General features: G+C 46.9%; 1 protein-coding gene across 1 annotated transcript; it reads right to left on the bottom strand.

The window, feature by feature from the left end:
• Positions 1-2,718: 2,718 nt before the first annotated feature.
• Positions 2,719-11,131, bottom strand: LOC135572386 (uncharacterized). Its single transcript, XM_065020079.1, has 2 exons — positions 11,016-11,131; positions 2,719-4,513 (listed from the first exon to the last, which is right to left on the bottom strand). The coding sequence occupies exons 1-2, from the start codon at positions 11,129-11,131 to the stop codon at positions 2,719-2,721; spliced, it is 1,911 nt and encodes a 636-aa protein (XP_064876151.1).
• Between the last annotated feature and the right edge of the window lie 8,024 nt (positions 11,132-19,155).

Raw genomic sequence — 19,155 nt, 5'->3', positions numbered from 1 at the left:
GTGGTATTAACTACGATCGATGTCTCTATCACGTCAGTCTGTGGTATTAACTACGATCGATGTCTCTATCACGTCAGTCTGTGGTATTAACTACGATCGATGTCTATATCATGTCTGTCTGTGGTATTAACTACGATCGATGTCTCTATATCACGTCTGTCAGTCTGTGGTATTAACTACGATCGATGTCTATATCATGTCTGTCTGTGGTATTAACTACGATCGATGTCTCTATATCACGTCTGTCAGTCTGTGGTATTAACTACGATCGATGTCTATATCATGTCTGTCTGTGGTATTAACTACGATCGATGTCTATATCATGTCTGTCTGTGGTATTAACTACGATCGATGTCTATATCATGTCTGTCTGTGGTATTAACTACGATCGATGTCTCTATATCACGTCTGTCTGTCTGTGGTATTAACTACGATCGATGTCTATATCATGTCAGTCTGTGGTATTAACTACGATCGATGTCTCTATATCACGTCTGTCTGTCTGTGGTATTAACTACGATCGATGTCTATATCATGTCAGTCTGTGGTATTAACTACGATCGATGTCTCTATATCACGTCTGTCAGTCTGTGGTATTAACTACGATCAATGTCTCTATATCATGTCTGTCTGTGGTATTAACTACGATCGATGTCTCTATATCACGTCTGTCAGTCTGTGGTATTAACTACGATCAATGTCTCTATATCACGTCTGTCAGTCTGTGGTATTAACTACGATCGATGTCTATATCACGTCTGTCAGTCTGTGGTATTAACTACGATCAATGTCTCTATATCACGTCTGTCAGTCTGTGGTATTAACTACGATCGATGTCTCTATATCACGTCTGTCAGTCTGTGGTATTAACTACGATCGATGTCTATATCACGTCTGTCAGTCTGTGGTATTAACTATGATCAATGTCTCTATATCACGTCTGTCAGTCTGTGGTATTAACTACGATCAATGTCTCTATATCACGTCTGTCAGTCTGTGGTATTAACTACGATCGATGTCTATATCACGTCTGTCTGTCTGTGGTATTAACTACGATCAATGTCTCTATATCACGTCAGTCTGTGGTATTAACTACGATCGATGTCTATATCATGTCAGTCTGTGGTATTAACTACGATCGATGTCTCTATATCACGTCTGTCTGTCTGTGGTATTAACTACGATCAATGTCTCTATATCACGTCAGTCTGTGGTATTAACTACGATCGATGTCTATATCATGTCAGTCTGTGGTATTAACTACGATCAATGTCTCTATATCACGTCTGTCAGTCTGTGGTATTAACTACGATCGATGTCTCTATATCACGTCTGTCAGTCTGTGGTATTAACTACGATCGATGTCTATATCATGTCTGTCTGTGGTATTAACTACGATCAATGTCTCTATATCACGTCTGTCTGTCTGTGGTATTAACTACGATCGATGTCTCTATATCACGTCTGTCAGTCTGTGGTATTAACTACGATCGATGTCTATATCACGTCTGTCTGTGGTATTAACTACGATCGATGTCTCTATATCACGTCTGTCTGTCTGTGGTATTAACTACGATCGATGTCTCTATATCACGTCTGTCAGTCTGTGGTATTAACTACGATCGATGTCTATATCACGTCTGTCTGTGGTATTAACTACGATCAATGTCTCTATATCACGTCTGTCTGTCTGTGGTATTAACTACGATCGATGTCTCTATATCACGTCTGTCAGTCTGTGGTATTAACTACGATCGATGTCTATATCATGTCTGTCTGTGGTATTAACTACGATCGATGTCTCTATATCACGTCTGTCAGTCTGTGGTATTAACTACGATCGATGTCTATATCATGTCTGTCTGTGGTATTAACTACGATCGATGTCTATATCATGTCAGTCTGTGGTATTAACTACGATCGATGTCTCTATATCACGTCTGTCTGTCTGTGGTATTAACTACGATCGATGTCTATATCATGTCTGTCAGTCTGTGGTATTAACTACGATCAATGTCTCTATATCACGTCTGTCAGTCTGTGGTATTAACTACGATCGATGTCTCTATATCACGTCTGTCAGTCTGTGGTATTAACTACGATCAATGTTTCTATATCACGTCTGTCAGTCTGTGGTATTAACTACGATCGATGTCTATATCATGTCTGTCTGTGGTATTAACTACGATCGATGTCTATATCATGTCAGTCTGTGGTATTAACTACGATCGATGTCTCTATATCACGTCTGTCTGTCTGTGGTATTAACTACGATCGATGTCTCTATATCACGTCTGTCAGTCTGTGGTATTAACTACGATCGATGTCTATATCACGTCAGTCTGTGGCGCTGTGCTCTCAACACACGCAGGCATGCGCTCACACTATTAAGCACACACACACACACACACAAGCACGTGTTCACACACTCGAACACAAACATACATATCACCTGCGCTTCATTGACTAAATATACATAATTCATATCACTCAACATATCATTGACTAAATATACATAATTCATATCACTCAACATATCATTGTCCTCATCAGACAAGGTGGTTTCAGTACGTTATTGATAAGACATCAATCCGTTTCAGGTTGGTTAGAGTTTGGTCCGTTGTGTAAAAGCAAAATCCTGTATCCATCCAATCACCTGCATGCTTTTTCTTTCTCTTATTCCATTGGTTGTCTGTCTGGGGGTGGGGGCGGTTCTTTTTAACTGTGAGGGTGGGACTTACGATGCTGAAAGTGACTCTTCAAGTAGAAGTTGTCCATCGGTAGGTGTGATGACAGGCGTTTGGGTGGGGGCTGTGGGTAGGTGTGAGGACAGGAGTTTGGGTGGGGGCTGTGGGTAGGTGTGGGGACAGGAGTTTGGGTGGGGGCTGTGGGTAGGTGTGAGGACAGGAGTTTGGGTGGGGGCTGTGGGTAGGTGTGGGGACAGGAGTTTGGGTGGGGGCTGTGGGTAGGTGTGGGGACAGGCGTTTGGGTGGGGGCTGTGGGTAGGTGTGGGGACAGGCATTTGGGTGGGGGCTGTGGGTAGGTGTGGGGACAGGAGTTTGGGTGGGGGCTGTGGGTAGGTGTGGGGACAGGCGTTTGGGTGGGGGCTGTGGGTAGGTGTGAGGACAGGCATTTGGGTGGGGGCTGTGGGTAGGTGTGGGGACAGGAGTTTGGGTGGGGGCTGTGGGTAGGTGTGGGGACAGGCGTTTGGGTGGGAGCTGTGGGTAGGTGTGATGACAGGCGTTTGGGTGGGGGCTGTGGGTAGGTGTGAGGACAGGCGTTTGGGTGGGGGCTGTGGGTAGGTGTGGGGACAGGAGTTTGGGTGGGGGCTGTGGGTAGGTGTGAGGACAGGCGTTTGGGTGGGGGCTGTGGGTAGGTGTGAGGACAGACGTTTGGGTGGGGGCTGTGGGTAGGTGTGAGGACAGGCGTTTGGGTGGGGGCTGTGGGTAGGTGTGGGGACAGGAGTTTGGGTGGGGGCTGTGGGTAGGTGTGAGGACAGGCGTTTGGGTGGGGGCTGTGGGTAGGTTTGAGGACAGACGTTTGGGTGGGGGCTGTGGGTAGGTGTGAGGACAGGCGTTTGGGTGGGGGCTGTGGGTAGGTGTGAGGACAGGCGTTTGGGTGGGGGCTGTGGGTAGGTGTGAGGACAGGCGTTTGGGTGGAGGCTGTGGGTAGGTGTGAGGACAGGAGTTTGGGTGGGGGCTGTGGGTAGGTGTGAGGACAGGAGTTTGGGTGGGGGCTGTGGGTAGGTGTGGTGACAGGCGTTTGGGTGGGGGCTGTGGGTAGGTGTGAGGACAGGCGTTTGGGTGGGGGCTGTGGGTAGGTGTGAGGACAGACGTTTGGGTGGGGGCTGTGGGTAGGTGTGAGGACAGACGTTTGGGTGGGGGCTGTGGGTAGGTGTGAGGACAGGCGTTTGGGTGGGGGCTGTGGGTAGGTGTGAGGACAGGCGTTTGGGTGGGGGCTGTGGGTAGGTGTGAGGACAGGCGTTTGGGTGGGGGCTGTGGGTAGGTGTGAGGACAGGCGTTTGGGTGGGGGCTGTGGGTAGGTGTGAGGACAGGCGTTTGGGTGGGGGCTGTGGGTAGGTGTGAGGACAGGAGTTTGGGTGGCGGCTGTGGGTAGGTGTGGGGACAGGCGTTTGGGTGGGGGCTGTGGGTAGGTGTGAGGACAGGCGTTTGGGTGGGGGCTGTGGGTAGGTGTGAGGACAGGCGTTTGGGTGGGGGCTGTGGGTAGGTGTGAGGACAGGCGTTTGGGTGGAGGCTGTGGGTAGGTGTGAGGACAGGCGTTTGGGTGGGGGCTGTGGGTAGGTGTGAGGACAGGCGTTTGGGTGGGGGCTGTGGGTAGGTGTGAGGACAGGCGTTTGGGTGGGGGCTGTGGGTAGGTGTGAGGACAGACGTTTGGGTGGGGGCTGTGGGTAGGTGTGAGGACAGGCGTTTGGGTGGGGGCTGTGGGTAGGTGTGATGACAGGCGTTTGGGTGGGGGCTGTGGGTAGGTGTGAGGACAGGCGTTTGGGTGGGGGCTGTGGGTAGGTGTGAGGACAGGCGTTTGGGTGGGGGCTGTGGGTAGTTGTGGGAACAGGAGTTGTGCTTTCTATCTAAGATTGTAACAATAACCAACACAACAGTACGATACCATGCTAATAATACAACCAGGCTAATATATTATAATTTACTGTAGAACAACTGCATGGGAGTCAAACTATACTAGTGTGTGTGTGTGTGTGTGTGTGTGTGTGTGTGTGTGTGTGTGTGTGTGTGTGTGTGTGTGTGTGTGTGTATGTATGTATGTATGTATGTATGTATGTGTGTGTATGTGTGTGTGTGTGTGTGTGTGTGTGTGTGTGTGTGTGTGTGTGTGTGTGTGTGTGTGTGTGTGTGTGTGAGGGGTGTTCTCTGAGAGGAATGTACTGTGGGCAGGTGTGTATTTTACCTGTTCCAGCAGTTCTGACACTCTTCCATAGTCAGGTAGTCACACCTGTAGCCGTGTGTGTTGGTCTCACCTGTTCACTGCTGAATGTGGGGCTAGTCTGCTTTTTCATACAGTCTGTCGCTCTGTTTATATTAGGACTGACTGACACACACATCACAGTGTGTGTGGGTATATGTGTGTGTGCGTGTGCGTGCGTGCCAAGCCGTATCCACGGTTACCCATCCTGTTTTTATACATGTACATTTTTTTAAGGCTGAGTTTCTGTCATCGACTGCTGGGCGCCGGGAGACGGATCTCCTCGCAACAGCCCTGCCAAATAAAAGACCTCATTGGTTAACACACTGTCCTCTGTGATTTCATTGGCTGAGGCTGTGTGGGTGGAAGGAACATGAGGGAACATGACTGGTGGGGTGAAAAACTCTGAATATTGAATCGCAGTATCACATGGTTAACACTCTCCGGTGATCATTTCACGTCCTTATGTTATAAAAGACATTTTTTACAGTTGGTCCCGTGTAGCTCAGTTGGTAGAGCATGTCCCTTGCAATGCCAGGGTTGTTGGTTCAATTCCCACTGGGGACTAATATGAAACTGTATGAACTCACTACTGTAAGTCTGTCTGGATAAGAGTGTGTCTGTTAAATAACTAACAAGAGAAGTATGATTTTTTAGTGGGGTTGTTCTCCAGCATATCATTAACGTTATGCTAGTAACCTATTACATCCCATAATAAGCACCAAGCTCCATTGACATAACGGTGCTGGTTTCTCATAAAAAACTAGAGTATTTGACATTTTGTGGCTGTCGCCTTCAAAGTCCCGTTGGGTGTGTAAGGGCATTCTGCCCTGTGTTTATACCAGAGACCACAGGAGACTGCTTTCTGCCCTGTGTTTATACCAGAGACCACAGGAGACTGCTTTCTGCCCTGTGTTTATACCAGAGACCACAGGAGACTGCTTTCTGCCCTGTGTTTATACCAGAGACCACAGGAGACTGCTTTCTGCCCTGTGTTTATACCAGAGACCACAGGAGACTGCTTTCTGCCCTGTGTTTATACCAGAGACCACAGGAGACTGCTTTCTGCCCTGTGTTTATACCAGAGACCACAGGAGACTGCTTTCTGCCCTGTGTTTATACCAGAGACCACATGAGACTGCTTTCTGCCCTGTGTTTATACCAGAGACCACAGGAGACTGCTTTCTGCCCTGTGTTTATACCAGAGACCACAGGAGACTGCTTTCTGCCCTGTGTTTATACCAGAGACCACAGGAGACTGCTTTCTGCCCTGTGTTTATACCAGAGACCACAGGAGACTGCTTTCTGCCCTGTGTTTATACCAGAGACCACAGGAGACTGCTTTCTGCCCTGTGTTTATACCAGAGACCACAGGAGACTGCTTTGGTCAGAGGTTCGTTTGTTTAATAAGGATTGCAAGCCGGAGTTTACACTTACAGTCATTTGCAAGTAACACACTCAGTACAAAAGATGGTGTTTTCCCTTTTTATCCCCTACTGAGGATCGCCCCACCCAAGGTGTTGTCCCTCTTTATCCCCTACTGAGGATCGCCCCACCCAGGGTGTTGTCCCTCTTTATCCCCTACTGAGGATCGCCCCACCCAGGGTGATGTCCCTCTTTATCCCCTACTGAGGATCGCCCCACCCAGGGTGATGTCCCTCTTTATCCCCTACTGAGGATCGCCCCACCCAGGGTGTTTTCCCTTAACTTTAATACCATATAAGCTCATAATTAATAGTTGCTAATACAAAGATGTCTCTGCTAGGCAGAGTTCAGCTTATTGTTGTTTGCAGTTAGTTTCCCAATCCTCCTTCCTCCTATTTCTATCATGTGCTAGCAGAAGTAAGACTGGAACATAGCATCAACAGGAACTGAAAGTATAGTTTCAACACACAGATATCGGACTTTTGTTCAGTTGAACTCTTCATACACTTATGAAGTCTCTATCACTGATTCTTAATTTCAAGCTAAAGCAAAACATTAATCATTATACTTTTGTAATTACAGGTGTTCCTATAATGTATTATAAAATTAAATTTAATTCATTAATTTAATCAACATGGCTGCATTTTGGGCATTTCAGACAAAATTAAGACGCTAGCTTTATTAAAAAATATAAATATAGATTACCTTTATATTAGCGTTGGCAAGTGGGAAGGATGCTCAAATTGGCTTAGTCTCGTAGTGAGGAGTTTATAAAACGTAGCTATCTTTATAAACATATTTGAAATGTATTGGAATAAATGAGCAAACTATAAAACTATCTAGCCAGCTATGGGTAACTGTAGCTAGCTACCTGGCAGAAGTGCTAGCTACATTAATAGCTTTAGGTTTGTTGTTTTTAAGCTCAACTTCAAGATTGCCTCATCACTCTACCTCAGTTGGGATTTTAAGGTACACTCAGATGTGACGATGTAAAATGTAATTCCAAGGCTGAGGGTTTAAGGCCGAGAGCTGTCTACTTTGCGTTTGGACTGCAAGAAAGCTCAAGGTCATTGGCCGCAGATAAAATTATGTCAAATAAATCACATTATATCTACTGCAGCTTTTATTGGACTGATCATATCAACATTATAGCAAAGATTTTTATAACTTATCCAAGATAGACCACAGCCTGTCATTACCAAGTGATAAATTAATTTGCCTTTGCACTCCTTCTAAACAACGTGATTTAAAAACATTTTTTTTAAAAAGGGTAAACTCTACAAATCTTTGTCCACTCTGTTCATAACATAGTGTCGTTTTGGGAACAGAAAATTGTATTAAAATAAAATATTTAATTGATAAGAAAATGTGCAGAATGTCGGCCAAAATCTGTCTTGTTCCATCTTCTCCCACTGCCGGCCAGAGGGCTACCCCTCACTACCATATTTGGTAGGGAGTGGAAACGCCAAACGGATGCTTCACATTTATACCTCCTGCCTTTGGAAAGTATTCAGACCCCTTGACTTTTTCCACATTTTGTTACGTTACAGCCTTATTCTCAAATTGATTAAATAATTGTTGTTTCTCAGCAATCTACACACTGACCCAAAATGACAAAGAGAAAACAGGTTTTTAGAATTTTAGAAGGTTTTTAGAAGTTTTCAGACCCTTTGCTATGAGACTCGAAATTGAGTTCAGGTGCATCCTGTTTCCATTGATCATCCTTGAGATGTTTCAACAACTTCATTGGAATCTACCTGTGGTAAATCAAATTGTTTGGACATGATTTGGAAAGGCACACACCTGTCTATATAAGGTCCCACAGTTGACAGTGCATGTCAGAGCAAAAACCAAGCCATGAGGTTGAAGGAATTATCTGTAGAGCTCCGAGACAGGATTGTGTGGGAAGGGCACCCAAACATTTCTGCAGCATTGAAGGTAGCCAAGAACACAGTGGCCTCCATCATTCTTAAATGGAAGAAGTTTGGAACCACAAAGACTCTTCCTACAGCTGGCCGCTCGGCCAAACTGAGCAATCGGGGGAGGTGACCAAGAACCCGATGGTCACTCTGACAGAGCTCCAGAGTTTCTCTGTGGAGATGGGAGAACCTTCCAGAAGGACAACCATCTCTGCAGCACTCCACTAATCAGGCCTTTATGGAAGAGTAGCCAGAAGGAAGCCACTCCTCAGTTAAAGGCACTACAGCCCGCTTGGAGTTTGCCAAAAAAGCACCTAAAGGACTCTCAGACCATGAGAAACAAGATTCTCTGGTCTGATGAAACCAACAGAACCTTCCAACAGAACAACGACCCTAAGCACACAGCCAAGACTTCGGGACACGGGACTTCGGGACACGTCTCTGAATGTCCTTGAGTGGCCCAGCCAGAGCCCGGTGTCACGAACCGGCTCGAAGCCCGTAACAAAAAGGGAGACAACGTGGAGATAAAGAATAACAAAATATATTTATTAACTGAAGTAAAGTAAATACAGTTAACAATGGTGTGTGTGTAGTCAGTAGTCAGTAGTGTAAGTGAGTGGTTGCGTGCATAAATGTGATAATGAGGGGTGTTGAAAGGTGCCAACGCAAACAAACAAAACAGCCACAAAAATGCCACAACCAAAATCTGTCTGTGTCTGGATGGAGAGAGTCTCCTCAATGAATGGGGAAGAGGTGCATTTATCCTGGGCCCAGATGTGTCTCATTTCGCTGACGACCCTCCCAGCCCCGCCCACCGACATCTTATTGTCGTGCCTTTGGCTTTGCCGGATTAAGTGATATGACATGCTATTCGATAAAATCCTTTCTCTGTAATTAATATTACCTGATTGTTCTAATCATGTAAATGTAATTAACTAGAGAGTCGGGGCACCACGAAATAATATTTATAGAGCAGTTATCTTCCGAATAAACTCTTAAAAACCTAGTAATATTTTACATCAATAGCAGTCAATATTAATCGTCACCTTATTTCAGTCTCATCTGAAAGATGTAAATTCTTGGTTATCTTCACGAACCCTGGCTAACAAGTTGAATCAGCAATACAAAATTGGGTTTAATTATTTATTTACTAAATACCTATCTAATCACACAGAATTACATATACACAGAAGAAATCATACCTTGTGTAACGGCGTTCGTCTGTTGTTGAAAGAGAGGCGGACCGAAATGCAGCGTGGTGGTTACTCATGATCTTTAATGAAGGAAAACGGAACGATACATGAAATAACTTATAAAGACGAAAACAACAAACGGAACGTGAAACTTATTACAGCCTATCTGGCTGGAACAATCACCCACAAACTACAAAGTGAAACTCAGGCTACCTAAATACGGTTCCCAATCCGAGACAACGAGAATCACCTGACTCTGATTGAGAACCGCCTCAGGCAGCCAAGCCTAACTAGACACACCCCTAATCATTCACAATCCCAATGCCTACAAAAAACCCAAATACGAACACAACACATAACCCATGTCACACCCTGGCCAGACCAAAATATATAACGAAAACACAAAACATTATGACCAAGGCGTGACAGAACCCCCCCCCCCCCTAAGGTGCGGACTCCCAGACGCACCTCAAAACCATAGGGAGGGTCCGGGTGGGCGTCTGTCCATGGTGGCAGCTCCGGCTCGGGACGTGGACCCCACTCCATTAATGTAATAGTTCCTCCCCTTCGCGTCCTGGGATAATCCACCCTCGCCGCCGACCATGGCCTAATAGTCCTCACCCAGATCCCCACTGGACTGAGGGGCAGCTCGTGACTGAGGGGCAGCTCGGGACTGAGGGGCAGCTCGGGACAGAGGGGCAGCTCGGGACAGAGGGGCAGCTCGGGACTGAGGCAGCTCGGGACTGAGGGGTAGCTCGGGACTGAGGGACAGCTCGGGACAGAGGGGCAGCTCGTGACTGAGGGGCAGCTCGGGACTGAGGGACAGCTCGGGACAGAGGGGCAGCTCGTGACTGAGGGGCAGCTCGGGACTGAGGGGCAGCTCGGGACAGAAGCAGCCCGGGACTGAGGGGCAGCCCGGGACTGAGGGGAAGCCCGGGACTGAGGGGAAGCCCAGTACTGAGAGGAAGCCCAGTACTGAGAGGAAGCCCAGTACTGAGATGAAGCTCAGGCAGGTAGTAGGCTCCGGTAGATCCTGGCTGGCTGGCCGATCTGGAAGATTCTGGTTGACTAGCAGATCTGGAAGATTCTGGTTGACTGGCAGATCTGGAAGAGACTGGTTGACTGGCAGATCTGGAAGAGACTGGTTGACTGGCAGATCTGGAAGAGACTGGTTGACTGGCAGATCTGGAAGAGACTGGTTGACTGGCAGATCTGGAAGAGACTGGTTGACTGGCAGATCTGGAAGATTCTGGTTGACTGGCAGATCTGGAAGATTCTGGTTGACTGGCAGATCTAGAAGATCATGGCTGACTGTCTGATCTGGAAGAATCTGGTTGACTGGCGGATCTAGCTGCTCTATGCAGACTGACAGCTCTGACTGCTCCATGCAGGCTGACAGCACCCTGCAGACTGGCAGCTCCTTGCAGATGGCAGCTCTTTGCAGACTGGCAGCTCTGGCTGCTTCATGCAGGCTGACAGCACCCTGCAGACTGGCAGCTCTTTGCAGACTGACAGCTCTGGCTGCTTCATGCAGGCTGACAGCACCCTGCAGACTGGCAGCTCTTTGCAGACTGACATCTCTGGCTGCTTCAAGCAGACTGTCACCACCTTGCAGACTGACAGCTCTCTGCAGACTGGCAGCTCAGGCTGCTTCATGCAGACTGACAGCTCCTTGCAGACTGACAGCTCCTGCAGACTGACAGCTCCTTGCCGACTGACAGCTCTGGCTGCGTCATGCAGACTGACAGCTCTGACTGCTCCATGCAGGCTGACAGCACCCTGCAGACTGGCAGCTCTTTGCAGACTGACAGCTCTGGCTGCTTCATGCAGACTGACAGCACCTCTGGCGGATCCTGGCTGACTGGCACTTCTGGCGGATCCTGGCAGACTGGCGACGCTGGGCAGACTGGCGACGCTGGGCAGACTGGCGACGCTGGGCAGACTGGCGGCGCTGGTCTGACTGGCGGCGCTGGGCAGACAGGCGGCGCTGGGCAGACTGGAGACTCTGGCAGCGCAGGAGAGGAGAAAGGCTCTGGCTGCGCTAAACAGGCGGGAGGCTCCGGCAGCGCTGTAGAGGAGGAAAGCGCTGGCTGCGCTGAACAGGAGAGGCGCACTGGAGGCCTGGTGCGTGGTGCTGGCACTGGTGGTATTGGGCCGAGGACACGCACAGGAAGCCTGGTGCGGGGAGCTGCCACCGGAGGACTGGAGTGTGGAGGTGGCACAGGATAGACCGGACCGTGCAGGCGCACTGGAGCTCTTGAGCACCGAGCCTGCCCAAGCTTACCTGGCTCGATGCCCACTCTAGCCCGGCCAATACGAAGGGCTGGTATGTACTGCACCGGGCTATGCACCCGCACTGGAAACACCGTGCGCTCCATAGCATAACACGGTGTCTGCCCGGTCTCTCTAGCCCACCGGAAAGCACAGGGAGTTTGCGCAGGTCTCCTACCTGGCATTGCCATACTCCCATTAAGCCCCCCCAATAATGTTTTTGGGTTGCTTTTTGGGCTTCCTTGCCAACCGTGTTCCCTCGTATTGTCGGCTCCTATCTCCTGCTGCCTCTGCTCTCCTAAGTGCCTCCACCTGTTCCCATGGGAGGCGATCTCTTCCGGCCAGTATCTCCTCCCAAGTGTAACAACCTTTGCCATCCAACAGGTCTTCCCATGTCCATTCTCCGAACAATTCATCCTCCTTTTTCTGCTCCTGCTGTCGCTGCCTGTTACCACGCCACTCGGTCCGTGTGTGGTGGGTGATTCTGTAACGGCGTTCGTCTGTTGTTGAAAGAGAGGCGGACCGAAATGCAGCGTGGTGGTTACTCATGATCTTTAATGAAGGAAAACGGAACGATACATGAAATAACTTATAAAGACGAAAACAACAAACGGAACGTGAAACTTATTACAGCCTATCTGGCTGGAACAATCACCCACAAACTACAAAGTGAAACTCAGGCTACCTAAATACGGTTCCCAATCCGAGACAACGAGAATCACCTGACTCTGATTGAGAACCGCCTCAGGCAGCCAAGCCTAACGAGACACACCCCTAATCATTCACAATCCCAATGCCTACAAAAAACCCAAATACGAACACAACACATAACCCATGTCACACCCTGGCCAGACCAAAATATATAACGAAAACACAAAACATTATGACCAAGGCGTGACAGAACCCCCCCCCCTAAGGTGCGGACTCCCAGACGCACCTCAAAACCATAGGGAGGGTCCGGGTGGGCGTCTGTCCATGGTGGCGGCTCCGGCTCGGGACGTGGACCCCACTCCATTAATGTAATAGTTCCTCCCCTTCGCGTCCTGGGATAATCCACCCTCGCCGCCGACCATGGCCTAATAGTCCTCACCCAGATCCCCACTGGACTGAGGGGCAGCTCGTGACTGAGGGGCAGCTCGGGACTGAGGGGCAGCTCGGGACAGAGGGGCAGCTCGGGACTGAGGCAGCTCGGGACTGAGGGGTAGCTCGGGACTGAGGGACAGCTCGGGACAGAGGGGCAGCTCGTGACTGAGGGGCAGCTCGGGACTGAGGGACAGCTCGGGACAGAGGGGCAGCTCGTGACTGAGGGGCAGCTCGGGACTGAGGGGCAGCTCGGGACAGAAGCAGCCCGGGACTGAGGGGCAGCCCGGGACTGAGGGGAAGCCCGGGACTGAGGGGAAGCCCAGTACTGAGAGGAAGCCCAGTACTGAGAGGAAGCCCAGTACTGAGATGAAGCTCAGGCAGGTAGTAGGCTCCGGTAGATCCTGGCTGGCTGGCCGATCTGGAAGATTCTGGTTGACTAGCAGATCTGGAAGATTCTGGTTGACTGGCAGATCTGGAAGAGACTGGTTGACTGGCAGATCTGGAAGAGACTGGTTGACTGGCAGATCTGGAAGAGACTGGTTGACTGGCAGATCTGGAAGAGACTGGTTGACTGGCAGATCTGGAAGAGACTGGTTGACTGGCAGATCTGGAAGATTCTGGTTGACTGGCAGATCTGGAAGATTCTGGTTGACTGGCAGATCTAGAAGATCATGGCTGACTGTCTGATCTGGAAGAATCTGGTTGACTGGCGGATCTAGCTGCTCTATGCAGACTGACAGCTCTGACTGCTCCATGCAGGCTGACAGCACCCTGCAGACTGGCAGCTCCTTGCAGATGGCAGCTCTTTGCAGACTGGCAGCTCTGGCTGCTTCATGCAGGCTGACAGCACCCTGCAGACTGGCAGCTCTTTGCAGACTGACAGCTCTGGCTGCTTCATGCAGGCTGACAGCACCCTGCAGACTGGCAGCTCTTTGCAGACTGACATCTCTGGCTGCGTCATGCAGACTGACAGCTCTGACTGCTCCATGCAGGCTGACAGCACCCTGCAGACTGGCAGCTCTTTGCAGACTGACAGCTCTGGCTGCTTCATGCAGACTGACAGCACCTCTGGCGGATCCTGGCTGACTGGCACTTCTGGCGGATCCTGGCAGACTGGCGACGCTGGGCAGACTGGCGACGCTGGGCAGACTGGCGACGCTGGGCAGACTGGCGGCGCTGGTCTGACTGGCGGCGCTGGGCAGACAGGCGGCGCTGGGCAGACTGGAGACTCCGGCAGCGCAGGAGAGGAGAAAGGCGAACACTACACTGAGACAGGAACAATCACCCACAAACTACAAAGTGAAACTCAGGCTACCTAAATACGGTTCCCAATCCGAGACAACGAGAATCACCTGACTCTGATTGAGAACCGCCTCAGGCAGCCAAGCCTAACTAGACACACCCCTAATCATTCACAATCCCAATGCCTACAAAAAAAACAAATACGAACACAACACATAACCCATGTCACACCCTGGCCAGACCAAAATATATAACGAAAACACAAAACATTATGACCAAGGCGTGACACCTTGATTACAAATTACGTCATAAAGGAAAACGTCCCTAGCGGGCGGAACGGATATGACAGCTTGTTACACAAAGAAAAGGAGGCTGGGTTTGAGTGAAGGAGCGGGAAGACTGGAGAACAAAGGGAGAAGCGATGTCTCTATCGTAAATACAGTATCTTATGCATTCTAAATTATCGCCCATTTGGAAAAGGAAAATGCAATAAATATTTGCTCTGAGCTGCACTTCAGTAGGTTGGTGGTAGATGGAAGGCCGTGTTGCCCAACAGAGTCCTTTGTCCTTTGAAGAATGTCTCTGCTGGTAAATTAGATAGGTTGTAGTAACATCGTTGTGTGGTAGATGGGATACTCTGTCTGTTCTTTCCTAGCCCACGTTTGCATCTGCTGTTGCTAACTCAACGGCTAGGAGGTATCACTTCTGTAATGAATAACAGTTCGAAGTTCATACCATTCGCAACCAAAGCTCACGCTGAGGTTGGCTTCGTTCTGTAGTTATTATTTGAACTATTCTGACATCGGACCGTCGTCCTCACATCCTCAGAACAGGAGGTTACATTTTCATCAAGGCTTTATATAGTGGAGGGAGAAGGGTGTGTTTGAAAAGTTTTATAACCTACTGATTGAACAGAGCCCAAACCTTATGAAAACCCAAATCTCTCATTTGGAAGCTAAAATTAAATTTCATCTTTTCACCAATAATTTTATATTCAAACATTTCAATTGAACAACAATTCCATGTGAATCCGATAACTACAATGTGCAGACTTTCCACTGTAGTGTTTATATCATCCTGTCATTGAGAATGTCTCAGATGACAACCAAACTGACATCGTATTCATTAAGTACCAACGCATATGTTCAACTGGTCGGATTACCAAAATATGGTTCATTTCCCCCCACCGTCTGATGTTCCCAGAATCTCTATGTTAACCGAGGGATTTTCAAATGTCACATCAGTAGGGTAGAGAGAGGAAAAGGGGGGGAGAGGTATTTATGACTGTCATAAACCTACCCCCAGGCCAACGTCATGACACTATTAAGGAAAACAAGAGCAAAGAGAAAGAATTCGGCAGACAGAGTGGGAGGGTCGTCACACCGGACTTGAACTCAATCGAACATCTCTGGAAAGACCTTAAAATAGCTGTGCAGCGAAACTCCCCATCCAACCTGACAGAGTTTGAGAGGATCTGCAGAAAGAAATGGGAGAAACCCCCCAAATACAATTGTGCCAAGCTTGTAGTGTCACACCCAAGAAGACTCAAGGCTGTAATCGCTACCAAAGGTCCTTCAACAAAGTATTGAGCAAAGGGTCTGAATATTTAAGTAAATAAGATATTTCTGCTTTTAATTTGTTATAAATTTGCAAAAATTTCTAAAAACCTGTTTTTGCTTTGTCATTATGGGCTATTATGTGTAGATTGATGAGAGGAAAAATGATTTTATCAATTTTAGAATAAGGCTGTAAATGTAACAAAATGTGGAAAAAGTCAAGGGGTCTGAATACTTTCCATCATTGTTATATCTGTGATCAGACTTCAGAAATTATAGATAAAATGTTTCTGTGCTCATCTGCCATTGGACAAATATTACACCACAAGTCAGAAATCACACATTCAACAATGAGTGGTTTGGAAGGAATCTGCTAATCTAACTGCGATGCAAAGCAATCAATATTTTTCTTCCCCTGCCTGCACTTCAGTGGAGAGGGTGTGTGGCCCAAGTCTGGGTTTAAGGATTTCAAACATATGTCTGAAATAGTCTCTTTTCCAAGATTAAAAGGATAAACATTCACACCGTGGGCAAGAAAATGTATATTGGCCATGCTATCAATCCAGCATGATTTCTGCCGGGTCAAAACAACTGGTAACTCAGAATTGGGAAATCTTCTACTTTGGTGCATTCAAGACAACTCAGAACTCGGGAAAAAACGAGCTCCGGCTGGAAAAAAATACATTTCGAACAGTCTTTCAACTCAGAATAAAAGTTGGGAACTCGGGTCTCTTTCTAAAGCTTGGACTTTCCCACCTGAAGATCACTGACGTCATGATTCGACCTCATTTTACCCCGAGTTCCCAGTTGTCTTGAAAGGACCATAAATCCAGAGAATACCAGACTTTTGATGAGAAAGTTTGCCCACAAGAAGGACCGCCGCGCCACTTTCCTGTTCGTGAACTCAACACGGTGAGTCCAAAAATGGCCGTCTCCCGCTTCAGAACTTATACTGTTCTGACTTGGTGGTGCACATGTAGCTTAAAGCCAGTTGGAGAGAATTATCATCATGGAAAATTGTAAAATCTTTCATTGTCTGCTTATACGCCCCTGTAATTTATCCTACGGTTCTGACTTGGTGTACAGGGAGAACACTGCAAGAACGCCCGTGTTCTGAAATCTGTCATGTCCATTTCAAAAGTGCTGAACACATAGTTATATCGTCACTCTGAACTTGCTCATTAATGTCAGAATCGAAAATGCCTCTTATCCCTTTATTGTTCCCTTATGCCATAGTTTGTACATCTCAATTGTTATATAGGTCTATCTCAGTGTCTTATACATCATTTTAGGCAATGTAGGAATTATGCATTTCTTTGTTTTGCATACTTTGTGTATTATAATTAGCTCATGTGCTTTTCTACAAGAAGAGGGGATACTATATAATGTTGTTGGGTCTGTAACCATGAAGAGGGGATACTATATAATGTTGTTGGGTCTGTAACCATGAAGAGGGGATACTATATAATGTTGTTGGGTCTGTAACCATGAAGAGGGGATACTATATAATGTTGTTAGGTCTGTAACCATGAAGAGGGGATACTATATAATGTTGTTGGGTCTGTAACCATGAAGAGGGGATACTATATAATGTTGTTGGGTCTGTAACCATGAAGAGGGGATACTATATAATGTTGTTGGGTCTGTAACCATGAAGATGGGATACTATATAATGTTGTTGGGTCTGTAACCATGAAGAGGGGATACTATATAATGTTGTTGGGTCTGTAACCATGAAGAGGGGATACTATATAATGTTGTTAGGTCTGTAACCATGAAGAGGGGATACTATATAATGTTGTTGGGTCTGTAACCATGAAGAGGGGATACTATATAATGTTGTTGGGTCTGTAACCATGAAGAGGGGATACTATATAATGTTGTTGGGTCTGTAACCATGAAGATGGGATACTATATAAAGTTGTTAGGTCTGTAACCATGAAGAGGGGATACTATATAATGTTGTTAGGTCTGTAACCATGAAGAGGGGATACTATATAATGTTGTTGGGTCTGTAACCATGAAGATGGGATACTATATAATGTTGTTAGGTCTGTAACCATGAAGATGGGATACTATATAATGTTGTTAGGTCTGTAACCATGAGGAGGGGATACTATATAATGTTGTTGGGTCTGTAACCATGAAGAGGGGATACTATATAATGTTGTTGGGTCTGTAACCATGAAGAGGGGATACTATATAATGTTGTTGGGTCTGTAACCATGAAGAGGGGATACTATATAATGTTGTTGGGTCTGGAACCATGAAGAGGGGATACTATATAATGTTGTTGGGTCTGTAACCATGAAGAGGGGATACTATATAATGTTGTTGGGTCTGGAACCATGAAGAGGGGATACTATATAATGTTGTTGGGTCTGTAACCATGAAGAGGGGATACTATATAATGTTGTTGGGTCTGTAACCATGGAGATGGGATACTATATAATGTTGTTGGGTCTGGAACCATGAAGAGGGGATACTATATAATGTTGTTGGGTCTGTAACCATGGAGATGGGATACTATATAATGTTGTTGGGTCTGGAACCATGAAGAGGGGATACTATATAATGTTGTTGGGTCTGGAACCATGTTTGACAGTGACCGTTTAGTAATAGACCCATGTACAGTAATTCCATTTGATATTGTGAGGGTTGTTTTGTTTGTGAAATGCGCTGTCTGTGCGCCGTTATATTGTCTATAAAAGTGGATCCTCGTGATTTTATTTTCCTTCCTTTTTAGACCATATAGGCCTAATAAAAAATTTCAAATTGGAGGCTAACCGTGTCTCTCTCTCTCTCAGTGGTGACGTAAAGAAGAATAAAGTTAAGGCCTCAATATCTCGCTGATTTTATCTGAACTAACACCTATCGGAATTTCTGTTGGTGTTATTTTTGAAAGTGCTGAACGAAGGACTACCTCGTCGCAGCTCATTTGCCTGCACTTGCTTATATTTTGAGCTAGCTGATAATGATATATGAACAAACATTATAAATCTACTGAACATAAATGTAATGTTTCTGTATGGTTAAAAATTCAAAACTCATGTCTGCATTTGTTTTTATTTGAAGGAGAATGCGTTTAAAAAAAAATGGAGTTACACAACAAGGAGTCAGTAGAAACAATATTTATTTATTTTTTACCAAGTCAGCCGTGTCAGCTATGGTTTTTAAAAAGACAGTAAATGAGGCTGAATGATCATTTTCGCTGCCAGATGAGGCTCTGTTGATTTGCCAGGTGTAGCATTGGTGATGATTCACCCCGTGGTACTGAACAGAAAGCTCTGCTCTCGGGTACAGCCTCATGTAGGCCATAACAGTTTGTCACCGTTATACACTCTAAAAAAGAAAAGGTTCCTGGGGTATCCTTTAGAGGGTCTTCATATTGAAACTGTGGGGGAACCCCTGGAAACCCCTTTTAATGGATACTTGAAGAACGTTTTGAAGAACCTTTTGAAGGACGTTTGAAGGACGTTTTGAAGGACGTTTTGAAGAACCTTTTGAAGGACGTTTTGAAGAACCGTT

This window comes from Oncorhynchus nerka, linkage group LG7, assembly GCF_034236695.1.
Source record: "Oncorhynchus nerka isolate Pitt River linkage group LG7, Oner_Uvic_2.0, whole genome shotgun sequence".
NCBI classification, from domain to species: domain Eukaryota; kingdom Metazoa; phylum Chordata; class Actinopteri; order Salmoniformes; family Salmonidae; genus Oncorhynchus; species Oncorhynchus nerka.
The sequence above is the reverse complement of the archived record's forward strand: the minus strand, read 5'-3'. Positions and strand labels throughout refer to the sequence as shown.

What these genes read in the sequence shown, in the direction of transcription:
- LOC135572386 (XM_065020079.1), bottom strand. Translation starts at nt 11,131, where the DNA reads ATGAAGCAGCCTGAGCTGCCAGTCTGCAGAGAGCTGTCAGTCTGCAAG. An exon ending in CTGCCAGTCTGCAGGGTGCT is followed by an intron (nt 4,514 to 11,015) that starts GTCAGCCTGCAT and finishes ACCTACCCACAG; the next exon opens with CCCCCACCCAAACGCCTGTC.